Source organism: Bison bison, unplaced genomic scaffold (assembly GCF_000754665.1).
Source record: "Bison bison bison isolate TAMUID 2011002044 unplaced genomic scaffold, Bison_UMD1.0 scf7180017864034, whole genome shotgun sequence".
NCBI classification, from domain to species: domain Eukaryota; kingdom Metazoa; phylum Chordata; class Mammalia; order Artiodactyla; family Bovidae; genus Bison; species Bison bison.
In genome coordinates, this window is record NW_011494606.1 from 3,965,067 (window position 1) to 3,987,830 (window position 22,764).

General features: G+C 35.6%; 1 protein-coding gene across 1 annotated transcript in view; it reads right to left on the reverse strand.

Moving 5' to 3' along the window:
* Window positions 1–22,764, reverse strand: part of PIAS1 (protein inhibitor of activated STAT, 1) — a 92,254-nt gene that overhangs the window by 22,891 nt on the left and 46,599 nt on the right. Inside the window, exons 4-7 of the mRNA XM_010834515.1 lie at window positions 22,308–22,398; window positions 21,521–21,655; window positions 13,340–13,445; window positions 2,827–2,900 (exon numbers count right to left, since the gene is read on the reverse strand). Coding sequence (XP_010832817.1) covers window positions 2,827–2,900; window positions 13,340–13,445; window positions 21,521–21,655; window positions 22,308–22,398 — 406 coding nt within the window. The remainder of the gene's footprint in view (window positions 1–2,826; window positions 2,901–13,339; window positions 13,446–21,520; window positions 21,656–22,307; window positions 22,399–22,764) is intronic.

Genomic DNA, 22,764 nt, shown 5'->3' on the forward strand with positions numbered 1-22,764 from the left:
GTGCTTCTTCCAGTCCAGCGTTTCTCATGATGTACTCTGCATATAAGTTAAATAAACAGGGTGACAATATACAGCCTTGACATACTCCTTTTCCTATTTGGAACCAGTCTGTTGTTCCATGTCCAGTTCTAACTGTTGCTTCCTGACCTGCATACAAATTTCTCAAGAGGCAGATCAGGTGGTCTGGTAGTCCCATCTCTTTCAGAATTGTCCACAGTTTCTTGTGATCCACACAGTCAAAGGCTTTGGCATACTCAAGAAAGCAGAAATAGATGCTTTTCTGGACTCTCTTGCTTTTTCCATAATCCAGCGGATGTTGAAAATTTGATCTCTGGTTCCTCTGCCTTTTCTAAAACCAGCTTGAACATCAGGAAGTTCACGGTTCACATATTGCTGAAGCCTGGCTTGGAGAATTTTGAGCATTACTTTACTAGCATGTGAGATGAGTGCAATTGTGCGGTAATTTGAGCATTCTTTGGCATTGCCTTTCTTTGGGATTGGAATGAAAACTGACCTTTTCCAGTCCTGTGGCCACTGCTGAGTTTTCCAAATTTGCTGGCATATTGAGTGCAACACTTTCACAGCATCATCTTTCAGGATTTGTTGGCACAGCAGTCTCATAATCCTTTTAATTTCTGTGACATCTGTTATAATGTCTCTTCTTTCATTTCTAATTTCAGCTATCTGAATCTTTCCTCTTTTTCCTTAGTTTAGCTAAGGGCTTGTCAATTTTGTTGATCTTTCAAAAACCAACTCTTAGTCTTGTGATTTTTGTTTGGACTGTTTTTCTAGTGTCTTATTTCATTTATCTCTTTTCTAATCTTTATTTCTTTCTGTGTGCTGACTTCAGCTTTAGTTTGTTTTTCTAGTTTCTTGAGGTACAAGATTAGGTTGTTGATTTGAGTTCTTTCTTTTTTAATGTAAGCATTTACTGCTATAAACTTTCCTCTTCCTACTATTTCTGCTGCATCTTGTAAATTTTGGTATACCGTATTTTTATTTTCGTCTTCCAATATTTTCTAAATTTCCTGTGACCTCTTCTTTTGATTCATTGGTTGAGAATGTATTATTAAATTTCCACATGTCTGTGGATTTTCCTGTTTTCTTCATGTTACTGATTCCTACTTTCATCACATTGTGATCAAAGAAGATATTGTATATGATTTTAATCTTAGATTTGTTAGGACTTCTTTTGTAGCCTAACCCATGCTCTATCTTAGAGAGTGTTCTGTGTGCCCTTGAGAAGGATGTATATTCTGCTTTGTTGGGTGCAGCATATCTGTTAGGTCCAATTGGTATACAGTGTTGATTAGGCTCTTTGCTTACTTACTGATCTTCTGTCTGGTTGTTCTATCAATAACCAAAAGTAGGGTATCAAAGTCTACTACTATTAATATTATTGTGTTGGTGTCTATTTCTCCCTTCAGTTCTGTCAACTACTGAATCATATACATGGGAAAGAATTTAAAATAATTATACAGGGACTTCCCTGGCAGTCTAGGGGTTAAGACTCTGCCTTTTCAGTGCAGTGGGGCACAGGTTTGATCCCTGGTTGGGGAACTAAGATCCCATATGCCACGTGGCATGGCAGAAAAACATAAACAAAAACAAACCCAAAACCCAAACAAACAAAAAACAAACAGAAAAATCCTGGAGTCAAAATATTTTCCCTATAAAAAGGACTGGCCATAGTAAGGGAAAAAAAGATAGAAGGATATATACAAAATGATAGGTTTGGTAGTTTTCCTTAATTTCACTGTATTTTTTCTGTAATTTACAGATGCTTAATAGTGAACAGAAGTTCTCTTAACAAAAGTTTTTTTTTAAGCTGTGTTTATATTGTATTGTATTATAAACTAATTCTTGAGCTACTGACTTCTGCCATTACTTTTTGTGTTGAGGTGTGTTTTTCACACTTGTGTTGAGGTTTTATAAATTATAAGAGACTAAGATATAAGACAAATAAAACAATTTTTATTTAAATTTTTGTTTTTTAAGAATAAATTCATCTTAGATTAGTAGGATTTCAGTATTAAAAGCCTTCAATATCAGACTTGCCTGAACAATCCCAGCAAATGAGGAAATAGCTGAGTCCTCTTATTTTTCATATTTTCTCCCAATTTACATGATTCATTACAGAACAACAGACAATCAAAATGTAACTTACTTTTAGTTTTTCATGTATTTTTATATGAAAGCAACATTCAACTACCACTTCTACTACTGGTGGACCTAACATCAAATTAGTTAAGCAACAAACCTTAACAACACATTTTTGGAAACATTTTCACTACCAGTTTTCACTTAGACATTATATTTATTTTATACAAATGAATGAAACTGATCTCATTTTCTGGTTTAAAAATGTCTAGTTGATTTTTATATGCATACCAATTCAATTATTCAGGTTAAACAATAGTTTTTAATTCTTGGTATAGTCATTGCTGGCAAAGTGGTTAAGCTAAATGTATGAGAAATCATGGCCAGATTTTTATTCAGAAGCATACTATTAATAAAATGAAACTGCAATAAATACACTGAAATGATAAACATGCCTCATTTGGAGATTTTACACTTAAGTCTGAGAAACAGTCATCTAATAACCATAATCAATATTTAAATATAACTAAGAGTGGAAAATTTTATAGACATAAATTTGTTTAGATTTCAAATCCTAAGACTACATAATATCTTTTATTTTTCATCAACTCTTAACAAGTGGATATGTTTCAAGGTAACAGAATTTGTTAAATACTGGAAATACTTAGTAAAAAAAAGAAAATATGTACTAAACCTCCTGGAGACCAAATATTAGTTAGCACTTACTGGACATAGTAGAGAAACCCTCAGGCTGGTTGTAGCTATTTCACTGTCTGGATCCGCAGTCAACTTCTCTTTAACTGACATTCATCAAAGAAAAAAACAAACAAAAGAAGTTTGTTAAAGATGTATCATTGATGCAACACAAGAAAAAGAATGAGAAACTTAAAAAAATGGCACTAAAGAATAATCTGCTCAATTATTTTCCAATCAACTGAATGAAAAAAAAAATTTATAGTTTATAATCTCTACAATAAGCAAAGGAAGGAAAATGACTGTATACCTATCTATAGACTGACTACACTTCCTGTAAGCTTCCTATTTCTCACCGACAAAACAAAAGTTGCACTGCACTAACATAAAAGGAATTTATATAAGCAGTTTAACATAGTCAAATGATGGCAGACCCTTCTTTTATAACTCTAAGAAACTGGATAAATATTTTCTTTTAAACTATGACAATATTATTTTAAAAGAAACTAATAAAAACTATAAAACATGTATAAATGTTTACAAAGCTCAGATAATAAAAATATTTATTGTAAACATATTAATTCTAATTTCATATTGTAAAAAGAAAAAAAGTTCAACTGCCTTTTTTAAAACCATATAATTATTTGAGTTTTATATTTATTTACCCATAACCTGATAAGTTACACTATCTTGGGTAAGTCAATCCTCCTCTCTGAGATTAATTTAACTTCTTGGAAAATAACAACCACACTATATAATCTCTAAGTCTTCTCAGTTCAAATTTCCTGTGGTTCTTAAGAGAGGCAGCACTGGTAATTTTACTTTTAAAGCTATTCTGTTACTCTTGGTCAGTTTAATACAACAAGGATCTTACACTTCTCATCTGCAAACCAGTGACATTCAGGTTACTTCTGAAACCCCTAGAACGTCAACTAAACTTCAACACAGAAGTGCGACAGAATACACCTAAATATAATATTCAAATAATTTTAGAAACTGTTTCACAGTAACTTTAAAGTCTATATGTGTAAGGGGGCCCAAGCGGAGTAGTTGTGGACATAGTTAATCACAGAATTTCAGACCTGAGGCACAACTGATTGTGACCAGACAGTTGACTGATAGATGGGTAGAAGCACAGATATGCATAGATACACAGAGAGAAGAAAAGGGAAAAGTACTTGGATAAAGAAGAATAATTTCAGAACAGATGTCTATGAAACTAATAGCCATTTATAAGAATTAAGAATCCTGCCTTTATTAAACTTGATGAGCGTATTTTTTTTGAAGTGGTCCAAATCTTAGATACTCTATACAACTGTCTTCATAAACTAGTGGATCTCAAGTAAGATGCACATCAGAGCTACCTACAGAGCTTTCTAATTTATAATTGCCCACTGAATCAAAATGGAGAAGAGGGATACAAATGAGTAGTTTTTTAATAAAAAGTTCCAGATGTGATTCTGATGACATACTAAAAAGTAATTTTATGGCCTAGAAATTCCAAAAATTTAAAGTCTACTTAACTTGTAGGCTATCACATCTAAAAAGGCATACAATCCACGGATTTTGTCTGGAAAATAGTTATCACATCACGTATGCTAATTAATTATACAAGTAAATTATGAAAAACGTGCTTTTGCCATTATAGACCCAATCTTAATCCTTTCTTAAGATACATTTAATGAATAGTATCTGCTTAAAGGTGACACCTACCATATGATAAATGTGGTTACTAACCATTTTACAACCACCCCTCTTAATACCCACATAGCAGTACAAACAGCAAGGCAACAGTAACTGACTTTAGGTTCTGTCTATACAAAGTTCAGCGTTAGTACTCTGAAAAGAAATGAAAAAGGAGAGGCAACCTGAGGCAATGGTTCAGAGCAAGGAGTCTAGAGCCAGCCTAGGTTGTAATTCAGCCTTAGTCACTTTTCTGTGCCTCAGTTTCATCATCTTGTAAATGAGAATAATACAAGTAGCTCATAGCATTGTTTTAAGAATTAAATGAGTTAATACAAACAAATGCTTTAAAATAACAACATTATTCTCAATAAATATTAGCTATTGAGTGGAATGGGGAGGGAGGTGGGAGGGAGGTTCAGGAGGGAGAGAAAAAATATTAGCTATTGCAACAAAATAAAATATGATTTGCACGTTCATTTTCTTTCAGAGGTGAAAGATTTTTCTGAAATTATTTTAGAATCAGTTTGTCACTTTCTTTTAAGAAAAGCTTTGCTTTTTCACCTTTGCCATTATAGATTCACTCAATCCTTTCATGTAAAGATACTTTTTGAGGATCTTGATTTAATTGAATTTAACCTAAAGATCAAACTGGAGAGAACTGACATCTCTCCAGTAACAATACTGAGTGTTCTGATCCATTAACATGATGTATCTCTCCATTATTCAGGTCTTATTTTAGTTACTCTTACCAGTGTTTTATAGTTTTCAGCATACAAATCTTGCACGTATTTTGCATAATATATCCCTAAGTACTTCATTTTTTTGATGTTACAATTTTTATAAACTGACCATATAAATTCACACATTAACTCAAGTAGCTTTTTTTTTGGTAGATTCTTTGGGATTTTTTCCCCTACACAATTATGTCATCTTCAAATAATTATTATTCATTTCTAATCGGTTTCTTTTTTCTTACATTATTGTGCTGGCTAGGATCTGAAGGGCAATGCTGAACAGACATATTAAGATATTCTTGCCTTATTTTCAATCTTAGGGGTAAAGTTTTTGCCATTTAATATGATATTAGCGAAAGGCTTCTTATAAAATACCCTTTCATACATTAAACAACCCCCTTGTCTCTACTTTGCTGAATTTTATCATGAATGGATATTGAAAAAGTGACCAAAAGCTTTTACTGAATCTATGGTGATGATCATATGATTTGTTTGTTTTTTTTTTAGTTTGCTGAGGTGAATTATAATGACAGATTTTTAAAAATATGTAATGACCCTAATATCCCTGTATAAACTATTTGATCACTATGCATTACCTTTTTATATACTATATTTAATCAAAACAATTCTGAAAAAGAAAAAGTTGGAGGACTACCTGATTTCAAGAATTACTATCAAGCTTTAGTTAGTAAGACTGTGTTACTGGTATAAAGATAGACAAATAGGTCAATGGAAGATAATGAAGGAGTCCAGGAATAAATTTATATACCTATCATCAATTGGTTTTTGACAAAGGTGCCAAGGTAATTAAATGGAGGAAAATTTAGTATTTTTGACAAATGTTATGGAACAACTGGGTATCTATATGGGGAGAAAATGAACCTATAAGTTTACTTTGCATCACATACAAAAATTAATTTCTGATAAATTGTAGGGACTTCCCTGGTGATCCAGTGGTTAACAATCTACCTGCTAACGCAGGGGGCCTGGGTTTGATCCCTGGTCTGGGAAGAGCCCACATGCCCATGCAGTAACTAAGCCTGTGTGCCATGAGTCTGTGCTCCACAACGAGAGAAGCCCCTGGAATGAGAAGCCCATGCACTGCAACCAGAGAGCAGCCCCTGCTTGCTGCAACTATAGAAAGCCTGAATGCAGCAGTGAAGACCTAGCATAGCCAAAAATAATGTAAAATAAACTGCAGACCTAAACTAAAACAATAAGACTTCTAGAAGTAAAATGTTTGTGATCTTGGATTTGGCAAAGATTTCATTGTATACAAAAAGCATAAACTATAAAAGAAATGGGAAAAATTTGAAGAGCCATTTCATCAAAGAAGCTGGAAGGATGGCAAATAGGCACATGAAAAGATGTTTAACATCATTAGTCATTAGAAAAGTGCAAATTAAAACCACAAATGACATATCACCTACACAGTAATCAGAATAGCAAAATCAAAGCAGCCTGACAATACCTACTGTTAGTGAGAATGGGGAAAAACTCAAAATCTCAAATCTTATTGGACAGAATGCAAAAATGGAATATGCACTTCATAGGAAACTGCCAATCTCTTTTCCATACCATTTACCATGTGACCCAGCAATCCTAGTCCTGAGTACTTACCCAACAGAAATGAAAACGTATGTTCACAAAACTGAGATATTCATATGCAAAATGTAAATGTTTCCAGCAACTTTATTCATAACGAAAAACTGGGAACGATCTAAATGTCCATCAACTGACAAATGGATAAACAAATTACAGTACCAATAAATGGAACATTATTCAGTAATAAAGAGCTCAAACTACACAAACAAACCTAAAAGGATTATACTATGTGAAAGAAATCAGAAATGAAAGGCAGGGGGTGGGATAAATTGGGATTAACATATATACACTATTGATATTATATATAAAATGGAGAACTAATGAGGATCAATTGCATAGCTCAGGGAACTCTACTCAATGCTCTGTGATGATTTAAATAGGAAGGAAATAAAAAAAGGGGGGATGTATGCATATGTATAGTTGTTTTACTTCGTTGTACACTAGAAACTAGTTCAACACTGTAAAGCAATTATACTTCAATAAACTGTGTGTGTTAGTCACTCAGTCGTGTCTGACTCTTTGTGACCCCATGGACTGTAGCCCACCAGGCTCCTCTGCCCCTGGGATTCTCCAAGAAAGAATACTGGAGTGGGTTGCCATTCCCTTTTCCAGGGGATCTTCCCAACCCAGGGATCGAACCCAGGTCTCTGGCATGGAAGGCAGATTCTTTACCATCTGAGCAACCAGGGAAGCCTTCAATAAAAAATAATTAAAAAAAAAAAAAAAAGGCTACATGTGGGACTTCAAATATGTGAAATTCTGGAAAAGGAAAAGCTACAGAGACAGAAATCATATTAATGGTTATGGGAAGTAGGGGAGAAGAAATGAGACAAACTGTGAAGGTCCATAGAGGAACTTTCTGGGGTGAAGAATGTTACATGTTTTCATTGTAACATGTGGTTCATGATTGCATATACCTGTCAAACTCAGAATGGACACTTAAAAAGGTGAGTTTTCACTGCTTGTAAACTTCGATAAACACAACCAAAATATTGAAGGTAGGGGATGGGAATCACTATGTTAAATTTCAGAAGAAAGTATGGAGGAAAGACAAAGTAAGTAAAGTATTCATTGTTTGTGGGCATGGGAATGAAAAATAAAAACAAGACATGATATTTATCCTGCTGCATCAACCAACATGTGATAAGCCTTCCAGGAGTTCAAGTTTCCTTGTGTCACTGTGAGCTGCAGCAGTAACAGTATTTTCCTTTATGACCCATAATAAAGTTACAGTTAGCCACCTTTAAAATTAATCTTTGAAAATCCCTGTTGTCTTGTGCTATGAGAGCTGGCCACTAGTCACATGTGGTTTTATTTAAATTTAACCAAATTTAAAATTCAGTTCCTCAGTCGCACTACCACATTTCAAGTGCTCAACACACACATGGTGCTGGGGCTACCACACGGGACAGGACAGTGCTGATACAGAACATTCTATTAGTGCTGTTCTAGATTAAAAAAAAATTTTCTATCCTTTTTAGACTTTTAAGGCTGGAAACAACTGAATATATTAAGTCCATCACGTTCATTTTATAAACAAGAAAACAAGAGGCACAGAGATGTGATCTTTCATTCAAGATCTCTTCTCATCAGTTTACTTAACGGAAGTCTTAGGGTCTACTATGTGCCAGACCCTGAGCTAAGCATTAGGAATTCAAAGAAAGATAAGATTAAATTCCTGCCTAAAGGGATTCATAGTCTAGATGGGAGCAAAGATACTTAGTTGAGAGCATCTCTAATGCATTGTAATGGAAACTAGCTGAAATTCAATGCATCAACTCTGGGGGTTCTGAGATGCCTCTGGGAAAAAGTGAAACACGCAGGATAACTAGAATTAGGCAAAGGAGGTAACAGGGAAGTGTGAGTCACAGAGAACAATACTGACACGGTATAGAGGAAAAGGAAAGAATTCATTATCTTTGGAATATAAAGAATGAGAGAGGAGTGAATACACATGACATCAGAAAGTAATAAACAGATGCCACACCATGGAAACTGTATGTTTACATCATCCTAACAAAGTTAGTTGTTTTTTTTTTTTTTAATTTTTAAATTTTTCTTTATTCTTGGCTGTGCTGAGTCTTTGCGCCGGCTTTTCTTCAGTTGTGCTATATGGGTTTCTCCTGTTGAGGAGCACAGGCTCTAGCTATGCAGGCTTTAGTGTTGTGGCGTCCAGGCTTAGGTGCCCCATGGCATGTGGGATCCTCCCACATGGGATCAGGCATTGAACCTATGTCTCCTGCATTGGCAGGTGGATTCTTTACCACTGAGCCAGGAGGGAAGCCCTCAAAGTTAGTTTTTATTCCACTGGTGTTAGCAAGCCATGGATTGCAAAAAAAAAAATAGGTAAGTTTAGGTCATATTAATCATTTAGATTGCTATCAGAAGAGAGATAGGAAAAGGGGGGGGCCAAGAAAGGAGAGGAATATATAATTCAAGAATAGGTTTTTGAAATAAACTTAGGATATAAGAGCTTAAATGAGGTCAGTGATGGTAGGGAGAGAAAACTGACAAGAGTTGAGAAATATTTAGGGTTTATGTCTGATAGAACTTGTGAGTTTTCACTCCTTGAATTAGAGGAAACAGTGGTATGTTTCAGTGAAGACAGCTACATGTATCTACATTTGAAATTCAGGGGAAGGTCTGGAATGAAAATATTTGTTTGGGAGTTGGTGCTAACTTAAACCACAAAGGTGAATGTGATAATCTCTAGCAAAAGTATGTAGAAAAGTGGACCAAGGACAAAAACCCAGGGAAAACAAACATTTAGGATGCTTCCCTTTAGAGAATCCATTGAAGGCAAATGACTGAGAAGAGAAACAAGAATTTCAAGGGGAAAGTTGTTAGCACAAAATGTAGCAAAAATACCTAAGTTATAAACTGAAAAAACAAACTAAATTCTGCAATCAGATTGTCACTTGTGATATCTGCAAGAGTAGTTTCAGTGGAATGATGGGAGTTAAAAGTCGACAATGGTTTGCCTTGAGGAGGTAGAAAGGGAAGTGTCGACTACTCTTTGGGGAAACTAGGATGAGAATGGAGGAACACAGGTTCCTAGAGAGTACCCTGCTTTTGTATTATTTAAAGGATGCAAAAGACTTGACAGTGAAGGTTGACAGAAAGAGCCTGTGGAGAGGAAGGAACTGAAAATACAGGACAGAGAGCAGACAAGTGAGCAGACAGGCCTCGTAATACTGTTTGTGGGCATCTCCATCTGAATGCCTCATAGGTATCTAAAATACCAAAAGTCCAAGGATGGACTCTGATCTTGCTCCTGCAACCTGATCTTTTCAACACTGTTTTCCATCTGAGTAAATGGCACTACCATGTAAGCTGGTGCCTAGTAAGAAACCCAGAACTCCTTCTTCATTTCTTTTTCTTCGCTCCCCACACATAACCACTATTCTCCCCTTCAACATCTCTCAAAACATCAACTTCTATTTTCATCATTATTACTCCAGTTCAAGATACCATCTCTGTACAATTGTGTCTCTAACCGGCTCACTTACACCAGTCTAGCCCCCCTTCAATTCAGTCTTCCAAGTGATCTTTTCATTGCCCATATCCGGTCATACTGCTCTGCTTAAAAATCCTTTAAGGGTTTTCTGTCATTTACCTTTGTATCACCTATAAGAACTCACTGCATGGCTCTCTCTCTGGCCACTTTCCTCCTTTGCTCTCTCCACTCCAACCTCACTAGCCTTGTCTCTTGATATATTCTCCTATCTTGGGGTTTAATTCCTCCTCATCCTTATAATCTTGCCTTAAACATCACAGCACCAGAGGACTATGTTCTCCTGCTGTTACCTCCAGAGTTCCCTGTCTTTCTTCTTTACGACACATGTCACAACTGTAATTCATTAATGATTTGTACAATCATCTAATTTTGTCTTTCCCATCAGACTGCAAACTTCTCAAGGATGCAGAAACAGCATGTTTTGCTTAATACCATGTTCTCCTGTGCCTGGAACACAGTAGGCTCTTAAACAATTTCTTGACTGAGATGAATCAATCAATAGATTAATATTGGGCAGGAAAAGGGACATTTCCTCCTGAGATTGAAGAGAATAAATAAGGATGAGAAAGAATGAAGTTATGGTGACATTAAGGAAGAAATGGACAATTTAGAGAAGTCATATAGCACCAGTTTTCTTACACTGACAGTGTGTTGAAAGAGAGGGAATATTGTTTAAGTATGGCCAAGGTTTAAAACGTCTGCTCAGGAGAAAAAGAAGCGGAGACAGGAGCCTGACCAAGAATTAGTAAAGGACTCTTTTGTGATAGTTATGATGGGAAAACTCTACATGAAGGTAGAAACCACAATACAAAAATCTACTAAATCAAATGAACCAGAGAGTGGATTTCTCTGTGAAAAGCCTAAATACTATTGACTTTATTTCAGGAATAATGTCTGATTTATTTTTGCCAGTAGAATTTATTGATAAGAATGACTTAAAATGAACATATTTGGAGGTAATTAGATCCTTCAAAATATCTGAGATATCCACCAACACTTTCTTCTGTCAAGTTGTTTCACACAATCTTTTAATTACATAATTAATTTGCCAGGAAAGTTACTTCTTTAGAGATAGCATAAAGGCAAACAATCTGTTCTTTAGTCAATCAGGACAAATGTTTTATTGGTAAGATCCAGTGAATGTTTTGTTGGTTCCCCAGGCCAATTAAGATAAGACACAAAGTGTGACAAAAATTCTACCCAATCTCCTACTATTCTCTACTTCCAGGATGCATCAGAGATGAAATAAACAACTTTTGAGTTAAGTAGCTTTTCCTGCTTAACAGTGGCTAACAGTAGTTTGTGCCAGTAAAGAAACTCTAGGCTCATCTTTCCACTCCCCCTCCAGATGGTGCTACAGCTACAAGTGGAGAAGAGTTTACGCTTGAACAAAGACAGCTTGCCTCACTATTACTGTTGTGCCACTTAATAGCTTCATCAGCTTTTAGCTTTATTTCCTGGTCTGACCTCTTCCACACAGGCTCCCATAATTTAATAATACTTTCTGACTAAATGAGAATCTAATATGATGTGGCAAAATACCAAGATTCTCAAGAGAATGACTAGGAATGGAGTGTGAAAAAAGAAAAATTCTTCTCTTCATGTTCCTTCAAAGCAGGTGTCGGTCCCTTCTCTACTTTTAGGTCCCTCACTATCTCCTTGGCCTTGGCAAATGGTGCTTCCACTCCCTTAGATATCAACCAGACCTCTAGCTCTCCACTGTCTATCAAGGAATGCCTACAGAGGCATTAGCCACCAGTGTGCTCCTCTTGACTCAGAATATTTGCATTTTTAAAAAAGCCTCTTTAAAGTAGAAAAATCCTTCAATGAACTCTTAAGGGTATACTGATATTCAGAGGTAGTGGGATCTTTTACTCTGGAATGAAAACAGGTTAGAACAAAAATAAAAGCTATGCCACAAAGGGAAGCAAGAGGAAAGGTGGTCTTACTGCTTTAGTTTTTTTCCTATCAGAATGTTCCTAACTACAAATCTGATAGGGGCTCCATTAATCAACTCACATCAAGAACGTCCTTAACGGGTAGCCATCTAACCTTCATCTGTAAAAGTTTTGTTTTCCAAGGGCCCATCTCCAGATACTCGCAAATTCATTTATGAAGAATCTACCTCTTATAAAGAAGAGAATAAAGGAAGAACTTAGTTTACTTCTTTGGAAAGGCCGTCAACCTCTGGGCTTAACCCGCACTGAGGCCAGAACAGTCTAGTCGCACCTTTCTACCTCTCAAGTTCAACAGAACAAAAGGAACGATGCTTTCCACCAAAGAATGCAGATTTTGAGGAGTGTTAGATTATCACATGGTATAAACTTCTTGTTACAGATGAGGAATGAGCAATTCAGAGGAGGTAGACTGACTTTCCAAGGCCACATAGTTGACTAAAAGCAGAACTTATTTCATTATTTTATCTACCACCCCACTGACTTTCTTTTTACTTTGTTAATGCAGGGATGCTGTCATCACATATCCTTGGATGTTTTTCCTGGATAAACCCTAAATACACAATAATTGTTGTAAAATATATGCCAAGATTTTCTTTCTATCTTTTAGAATTCCTGAACATTTATTTTTATGAAGCTTTGGTAAAATGTTCTGTGTTTACATACTGATGTTACAAAGTTAATTTTAAGATCAATAAAATATAAATTATACAATATAGGTCATGACAAAGATATTAAAACTTTTTTTTTGGCCATGCCATGCAGTATGTGGGATCTTAGTTCCTCAACCAGGGATAGAACCTATGCCCCGTGTAGTGGAGGCATGCAGTCTTAACCACTGGACTGCCAAGGAATTCCCTAAAACTACTGTTAAGTCTTGAATTACTCTAGCTCACAAAACAAGGTTTTCAGTGTTTTAATCTACTGTGACAAGCTCTAAGTTAAAAAAAAAAAAAAAAACCCTAAAATTTCTTGAGTTGAGAAAATACTATTCTAACTTTTACCAAAATAGTTCAGCTGCATAAATAAAACAAGATTATCATACGTACTTAAAGCTCTAGAATGATCCGGGTTCCTTATTCCCTTTGCTCGTAACCTCTGAAGAAGAACTGTTGAGGACAACTGTTTTACAAGATACACTGCCATGGAATAGTTCTGGAAAAAAAACAAAACAAAACGATGTAGAAAACAAACATATGTAAGTAAATAGGTACATCTACTTTAATCCCAAAATGATAGAGAAAGAAAATTAACACCTGTTAAAACCCCTACTGTGTGCCAAACACTATCTCAGGTGTTTTCATGAATGGTAATTCACTTAATCTTAACCAAAAAGCTGCTGAGGAAAGCGAAGTGTAGAGAAGTAAAAGAATTTGCCCTAATTTTGCAACTTCCAAGAGATAAAGCTAGATCTGTTATGCTTCTGTATTACCTAACTACCTATGCTTGAAGCTAACCATTTTAGGCACTTTTGTAAAAGAACATTGTTAAAAATAAATATAAACCAAGGCCAATAAGATGCCAAAGTCATCATAAACCATATTTAGTAACTAACGGTAGCTATTCAAAAAATTACAAATTAGATTGGTAATTTATATCATTTAATCTCTCTCTATGCTTTAACTAGTTCTTGAAAAGACCCTACTTGGGCTATTACCACAATAAGTAGAGGGAATGCTAAATATTCAAAGAGAAGCTGCTGGTTTGGCAAGTGAACAGATGAATATCCATGACCAGCAGAGGGATTACCCAGAGATGGAAGTAGGAAAAAGGGAAGAAAGAAAAAGTTGATCAACAAGGCAAAGGAAAGGGTACATGACTGGATAAGAGGAATAAAAGAGGGCTGAAGCTTATGAAGGGTAAAAGAGGTAAATAAGGAGGCCCACTTTCCATTTGGTACTGGAATCAAGAAGATCAAGAGACTGGGAAAGAAGCAAAAGGAAAAATAATTATGGCCATCTTCTATTTATTAGCTATAGAGAGCTTTGTATGCACTCTTAATGTATACTATCCACTTCATTTAAACCTCAAAGAAGGCCTGTAAGAGATATGTAGGGCAAGTACTTTTCTAAGTAAAGGACTGATGCAATGGAAGCACACAAAATATTTTTTAATTTAAATTTTAAAAATGTATGTAATCTGCTCATGATCATGCACCTGCTTGGTGACAAAGGTGGCACTAGAAATCAAGAGTAAAGAGTAGGGGTATCAAGACAAAGGACTAATGGCCAAGGCCAGAGTGGCTCTCTATAGATCTTAACTTCACACACCATTTGATTTGACCCTCCTAACCTAGTCCAATGTACATTCCAACTTTCATTTATGTCCACTCTCTGGAAAACACATTCCCCTCTTTTGGCAAGAGGAGAATATATCCTATAATACCCTCTGGAAGGTCACATTTTCATTTACAGTTCAGAAACTTATTGGTGTTCACATGTTATACATTTTCTGGGGGTGGGGGGAGGGGGTGGAGTACCAAAGAAGCTAATGTGAGAAGCATAAATTAGGAGTCTTGGATTAACATATACACACTTCTGCAATGCAGGAGACCCTGGTTCAATTCCCAGGTTGAGAAGATCCCTTGGAGAAGGGATAGATGCTTTCCTGGTAGCTAAGACTATAAAGAATCTGCCTGCAAAGCAGGAGACCTGGGTTCAATCCCTGGGTTGGGAAGATCCCCTGGAGAAGGGCATGGCAAACCACTCCAGTATTCCTGCCTGGAGAATATCCATAGACAGAGAAGCCTGGCAGACTGTAGTCTATGGGGTCACAAAGAGCTAGACGTGACTGAGTGACTAAGCACGGCACATGTATAAAATATATAATCAACAAGGACCTACTAAATAGCACAGGGAACTCTGTTCAATACTCTGTAATAACATAAATGGAAAAGAATCTGAAGAAGAATGGATACGTGTACATGTAAAACTGAATCACTTTGCTGTACACCTGAAACTAACACAACATTGTAAATCAACTATACCTCAATATAAAATAAAAGTTAAATTAAAAAAAACTTAGATCTAATTTACTTTCATTAGGCATTTCCCTGGTGGCTCAGACAGTAAAGAATCCGCCTGCAATGCAGGAGACCCAGGTTCAATCCCTGGGACAGGAAGATCCCTTTGAGAAGGGAATGGCTACTCACTCCAGTATTCTTGGCTGGAGAATTCCAAGGACAGAGGAGTATGGCGGGCAACAGTCCATGGGGTTGCAAAGAGTCAGACATGACTGAGTGACTAACACACTACACACATCCTTTCATTAATAAATCCCATAATTAAACATAATTAGTTTTAACAGTCTTTCTAAAAAACTTCATTTATTATGGCTGTGCTGGGTCTCTGTCACTGTAAGCAGGCTTGCTCTCTGGCTGCAGTGAGTGGGGGCTACTCTCTAGCTGCATGGGCTCCTTGTCAAGGTGGCTTCTCTCATTGCAGAGCATGGCTCTAGGGTGTGTGGGCTTCAGGAGTTGCGACTCCAGGGCTCCAGAGCACAGGCTCAAAAGTTGTGGCTCAGCAGGGATCAAATCCATGTCTCCTGCATTGGCAGGTGGATTCTTTACCACTAAGCCACCAGGCAAGTCCCAAATCTTCTAATTTATTAATGAGGAACAAATAACTTAAAACTTGCCAAAATTTTAGACTGACAAACATACCAATCTAATATAAAACTAAAAAGATTCTTTTAGGAAAAAAAATCCTATTCATCTTTATTATTTGATTAATGCTTCAAGTATGACAGAAAGTGAAGAAATGCTAATTAACACTGTGAAATCAAATACTCACAGCCTGAGTATTCAGAATCACCTAAGGTTTTATATAGATTTTTAAGGAGAGATCAAGTAGGAACCACAGGTACAAGTGAAATTGTATGTTCACTCTATTTGAAACACATAACAAGCAAAAAAGCAAAGAGATGGTCGGCTGTTAACAAACACCACATATATTGATAATATGGAATTAAATTTTATATCACATGAAAGATTCAGTAGCAACTCCCCACTCCAAAACAAAACAAAACAAAACACAAAACACCACCTTCATAGTGGTATAGTATCTCTTCTAGGTGGATGGTGTCATACTATTCCAGCTACCCCTTCAAAGTGCTATCTAACTCCAACTGCTGAAATACACTGCACTATACTAATGCTTTTGTTAAATGCTCTTTCAAAGAGTCTTCAAATTGTCTAATGAGTTCATAGGACATTTTCTTCATTATTAAGATATGATACACACATTAAGTATCAGTATTTACACAAGTATTTAAACTTCTATACAATGACAGTTTAATAAATGCTAGATGCAGTGATTACTTTGAGGCAGGATAAGAAGTTATAATATATAGTTCACTTATTTCCTTCAAGCACTGTAGTAGCTTTTTCTTTTGTAATTTTTTAATTGATATATAACATTGCATAAGTTTTAAAGTGTACAACATGTTGACCGCAAAGAGTTAAAATATATTGTAAGATGGTTACCATCACTATGGGCTTCCTCAGTTGCTCAGACAGTAAGAATCTTCCTGTAATGCAGGAGGACCAGGGTTCAATCCCTGGGTCAGGAAGATCCCCTGGAGAAGGGAATGGCAACCCACTCCAGTATTCTTGCCTAGAGAATTTCATGGATAGAAGAGCCTGGTGGGCTATAGTCCACTATATTATAAAAACTAATAACATAGAAATTAATCCCTCAAACAGTAAGAGATCCTACATGTACTATTTAGAGTATCTTCATAAGCTGAGTAAAACTAGTGATCAAAAACCAAACTAATAAGTTACTTTTGCAGCTTTAAAAAAAATAATTTTCTTTCAATGTTTTACCTCAAAAAAGATCTCCAACTTTTAGATCAGGGTCTACATAAAAATCTTACCTGGGAGATCTTCAAATCACTGAAGATACTATACTGTTTTCTTTCTGAGCTGTGGAACACTTCCCATGGAAGAATATCTCCCCCTCCTCTGGTGCTATATTATCAGCAACCATATTTCCCTCCTCTCCCACAGCTTCAGACTTTTTTTATGGTTCACTGTAAACACCCTGGTGTTTATACACTTCCCAGGAGGGTTATACTCTCACACACACAGACAAACCCAAAACATCTGCCATACCCGCTTAAAAAGGAGGAAAAACAAGGAGCCCAAGGTACACCAGACAAAAAACATTTTAAAGGACTGAAACCTAATAGTGACATACTGATTAGGTAAAGGAAAACAGATAACCATGATAGACGTCAAAAAGGATTTTGATAAAATATCAAAATTTACTGGATATTTCTCTCAAAAATATCCAGTAAAAAAAGAGGATCACAGGATTATGTTATTAATGCAATTAAGTTCTATCAAGAATTAATAGTCATTATAATACTTAATGCTGTGACACGTCTTCTCATTAATATAAAGAACAAGTCAAGTATGTCTACTAGTGCTCACATTATTTAACATTGTTCTGAAGGCTGTAGACAGTACAACAGAACAAGAAGAAATTATGGTGTAAGCATTAGGATTATCATTATTTAGATAATGATACTTCTCAGACTCAAGACTGCCGGTCTGGAAACACTAAGGAACCTACTAAAAAGTTATCAGAACCAACATAGGAATAGTAAATATTCAACAATAACTAAATAAATAAGTAAAAATATTTACTTTTAAATAAGTAAAAAATAAAAGTTTAGAAAATACAATGGAAAAAGAACTATTTACAGAAGCAGTAATAATAATAAACTATATAAGAATCAAAAAAATATGAAAGATTTATGAGAAGAAATCTATTAAATTACACAGGAACATGAAAGAAGATTCAAACAAATGGAGAAACATACAGCTCCTGAAATAAGGACACTGAATATCGTAAATAAGTTAATCCTAAGTTAACACACAAATTTTAAGCAAGCTCATTCACTTCCAGAAAGATTTGGGGGAATAATGCAAGGGAAATTGTCTTATTCTCTGTAATTACTTTTCCAGCATTTCACTCTTCTCAAGGCCCTGATTTCTTCTCTCATTCTCAGTGGCCTCTCGCACTTCCTATTTCAAAGACATACCCGGAAGTCATGAGATTAGAGCTTAACTCATCTCTCCAGTAACAATCTCACACACACACACACACACACACACACACACATTCTTTTAGTCCACTAAATAAAGAAGCTGTCCCTCCTAGCTCCAATGAGTTACTGTGAAATTTACTATTGACTATTCTTTCTTCCTCTTGTATATTTAACTTCTTCCTCTCAAGATGATACTTGCCATCATCCTTTATACATGTTTAACACTCTCCCATTAAAGCAAATAAACAACTGTCATCTCACATTTCCCTCCAGCTTACCTGTAACTATCTCCAAATCCACACTTCTACAACTCACGATCTCCATGGCCTCCCTTACACCTGGTCACAATCTGGCTTCTCCCACTATCCGCCAGAGCAGCTTATGCTCTATTTTTAATCCAAAAGGTATTTTTTTAGACTTCAAAAAATACTTATTTCTCAACATCTGTTCAATACTGTTTATCATCTCCTCCTTTTTTGAAATTCTTCCCTTGGTTTCTCATATTCACCCTCAATTCTGTCACATCTCTGGTACTATTTCCCCATGCCCTCTTCAGGTTCATTCTCTTCTACCTGTATTAAATGTTATATAGTTCCTCAAGAATAAGTCTTCAATACTCTCTTCTTCTTACCTGATACATTTTCCCTGAACAAAGTCAGCCTGCTTTTATGGCTCCAATAATCACCAATATGCAGATAATGCTTTTTTTTTCTTCTCTAGCCCAAACTCTTTTCTGAGCCCATATGCCCACCTATTCAGAGTATCTTAAAGGCATCTCAAACTCTAGCCATTCTTGCTCCTTTTCAGTTTCTTAAAAAAACTAGGCTCTGGGGTCAGGCCAGAAGAGTGGCTTAGGTGTTCTGCCCACCCCACTGGAGGTGTTGAGTGCAGGGGGCATGCTCAGCACCCTGCTTCTGCTCACAACACCCTGTTTTTGCTCCTGGTTCTTCAGAAGTGGCAGTGGGGTTTTTTTAGTCTTTTCGTATTGTTTGTCCAGAATTTGCCCCAACTGCACATGTCCAACCCCTGAATTATACCCCTACCCTCACCCTGCGTAAGGTACAAACTTATCTCCCCTCAGGGAGACAGGAAACAAGGGAACCTGTTGTTTGTTCTTGCTCCTCCTTGCTGCAGCAGGGGACCCAATAAAGTCTTGCCTGAAAAGAAAAAAACAAGAACGAGGCTCACACCTGCCAGTGGGCTACTCTGAAGATCGTTTGCTCTGAACCTTTCACCAAACTGATTCCTTCTACCCTTCTCTCAACTCTTAGCTCAGTCATTACATCCTCAGGGAAGCCCTGCCTGACCTCTCTCTAGTTCAAAGTGCCCTAATATACTCTAATATCATCATGCACCTCTTCTTTGTATTTCCTGTGACACCGTTCACATTTTTGTGTGTAAACTGGATTCTGGCTCCAAGTCAGGACTTTTTTTTCTCACTGTGTTACCGCCAGTTTTCAGTATAGTACATGGAATATAGCATACATTCTATAAATTTCAAATGAACTCGTGAATATACACAAACTCATATAAAATTGTAATAATCAAAAATATTCTAAAATTGTGCCAGAGAAAGAATGCTAGGCTAAAAAACAATACAGAAAAGTGAAAAAACACACACACTATAAATAAAAATCAAATATATAACAATGGTTACTTCAGAATTAGCATTTGTCTAGTTAATGGTGTTAGAACTGGCTATTTAAAAAATTAAATTTTTATTTCACACCACATGTAAACTTACAATGGATTAAATATGTAAAGATAAAACAAGAAATCTCAGAAGTCAAGAAAAAATATAAACAAATATTTACGTAAGATTGGGAAGGGAAGATAGACTAAATTCAACAGAGGCTGAGCGGAAACACTATAAAGAAATAAAACTATGCAACTAGAGATTATCATACTAAGGGAAGTAAGTCAAAAAGAAAGAATTGCCATATGGTATCATTTATATGTGGAATCTAAAATATGACACAAACCAACTTATCTATGAAACAAACAGAATCAAGGACATAGAAAATAAACTGGTGGTTGCCAAGGGGAAGGGAGATGGGAGAGGGTAGGAGCAGGAGTTTGGGATTCACAGATGCAAACTAGTATATACAGAATGGACAGACTAGATCCTACTGTACAGCACAGTGAACTATATTCAATAACCTGTGATAAGCCGCAATGGAGAAGAGCATGAATAAGAATGTAAATATATATATCTATATATAACTGAGTCACATATCCTTGATGTATAGCTGTAATTAACACAACACTGTAATTAAGTATACTTCGATAAAGAAGAAATTAAAAGAAAAAAAGAAACAAACTGGTTAAAATTTGGGTCCATAATAATTTAAATCTTCTACACATTAAGGAATCACATAAATGAAAAGGAATAAACTAGAAACAAACATTTGCAGCATGTGAAAGAAGGTTAAATCAGTAATGTAAGAACTCGTAAACAATAAAAATAAGAAAAACAATAGAGAAACATATTTATATATGTTTTAAATGTGAAAAATCACAAATTTGTTCAATCTCACTAACAATAAAAGGAGTACTAATTAAAGCAATCTAATACCACTATTTATCTATAAAAATTAGTAGAGATTTCAAAGAAGATAAAACTCAGTGTTATCAGTCAACAGGCATATGAAAAAACCCTGAAAGTCAGAGAATAAATCTTACATCTTTTGGTAAGGCAATCTGCCAGTGAACACAAAATTTCTCTAAATTCTGATGGCCTTTGATTCAGGAATTGCACTTCAGGGAATTTACTCTAAAGAAAGCACTATGTGTGTGCAAAGTCAGAGCTATTAGGATGGTCTTCAAAACGCTCTCTGAAGTAAAGAATCAAATAATGTTCAACAATAGGGAATGGGCTACACTATAGATACTCGTTTGGAATATGATGTAGACGTTTAAAATCATGCAGATGAACATGAAATGACATAGGAAGATGTTTATGAAAATACTTAGTGAGAGTTATCAAGTTATAAAACACTGAATATTGCAAGATCCCATTTTTAAAATGGGAACATGTTGAAAATTCATTGTGAGACAAAAATAAATCCTTTGGCAACTCATTTTATACCCATTTTATTTATAGATAAGCACAAGTAGCCATGGAGATTAACCCTTCCTTATAAAACAAAACTCTGGAAGAAACAAAATTTACTCACTCTTCCAATTTCTGCAGTCCAAGAAACAACAATGGTGTTTGGTACAGTTGTAGACAATCGGACAAGTGAGGTGATATTAATTGGTCGGCTGGGTCGCTTTGGTTCCACACCATTTTTAGTAGGTGGAAGATAACCCTAAGGACGAAATATAACATTTCTATTTATTACTTCCACAACCATTTCAACTTCCATTCCTTAAAAAAAAAAACCTACAAACTACATATTAGAAAATATGAGTATTTTCACTTAAAAGTGGAGAAGCAAACACTTGTAAGAGTTTTCTGTATGTTTCTCTAAAATACCCTACAGTCTCATTATAGTAAGCCTGAGAAAAATATTGGTGATAGAACTTAAAAATCTGTAAGAATTTAAGAATCAGGTTGAATTCATAAACAGCTTGGATAAACACATAAGGACTATTTTAAAGGTGAGCAACAATAGCACCCACTCCTTTGTTAAATGCACACCAGTCTTCAAATCTCCCATCTACCACAAGGTTTCAGACACAAGAATACATCTGAGATTTTGATGAAACTATCTCTTCATCCCAAAATTAAATAAAATACTAAAAGCTACCACACCCAACTCCAAGTCCTAGAGTGTCTCCATAGCTAATGTCACAGCTGTTAATTGTACATAGTTGGTACAAGTGTTTTAGTCAGTCACATGAATATACATCCAAAATAAAGATGTTTTCTTAATGAAAAACTATGATTAACAACAGCTGTGATGACTTATTTGCTAGCTATGCTGGCAACGCACTGGAAAAATAGCTTTTAGGACTTACTGGAAGGCTGCAAGGTTTTGTATTCACTTTCACACAAAGATTGGGTGGGAAGTGATCTTCTTGTGGACAACTGGTTTCTGATAAACAAAACCTAAACAATAAAGAACAACTTTAATTTCCTTTATTAAAAGATGATCTCATTGATATTTTTGTTTCATAACTAATCTAAAAGATGGTCAAACTTAACAGCAACAACTATTAAAACTAGACATTTCATATTATGAATAAATGCATTTAAATAGGATCAAAATAAATAATTTTGTCAATGTAGAGTTTCAGTAGTCACAACTACCAACCTGTAGTTGTCCTCATAACATCTCCAGTCATTTGTTCAAGCATGCTGGCGGGGGCAGGGGGGTTGAGGGGGGAGTGCTCTGGGGTTGAATACATTTAAGAAATTTTGGAAAGTAACATGGAACCTTATATTACCATATGTAAAACAGATAGCCAATGGGAA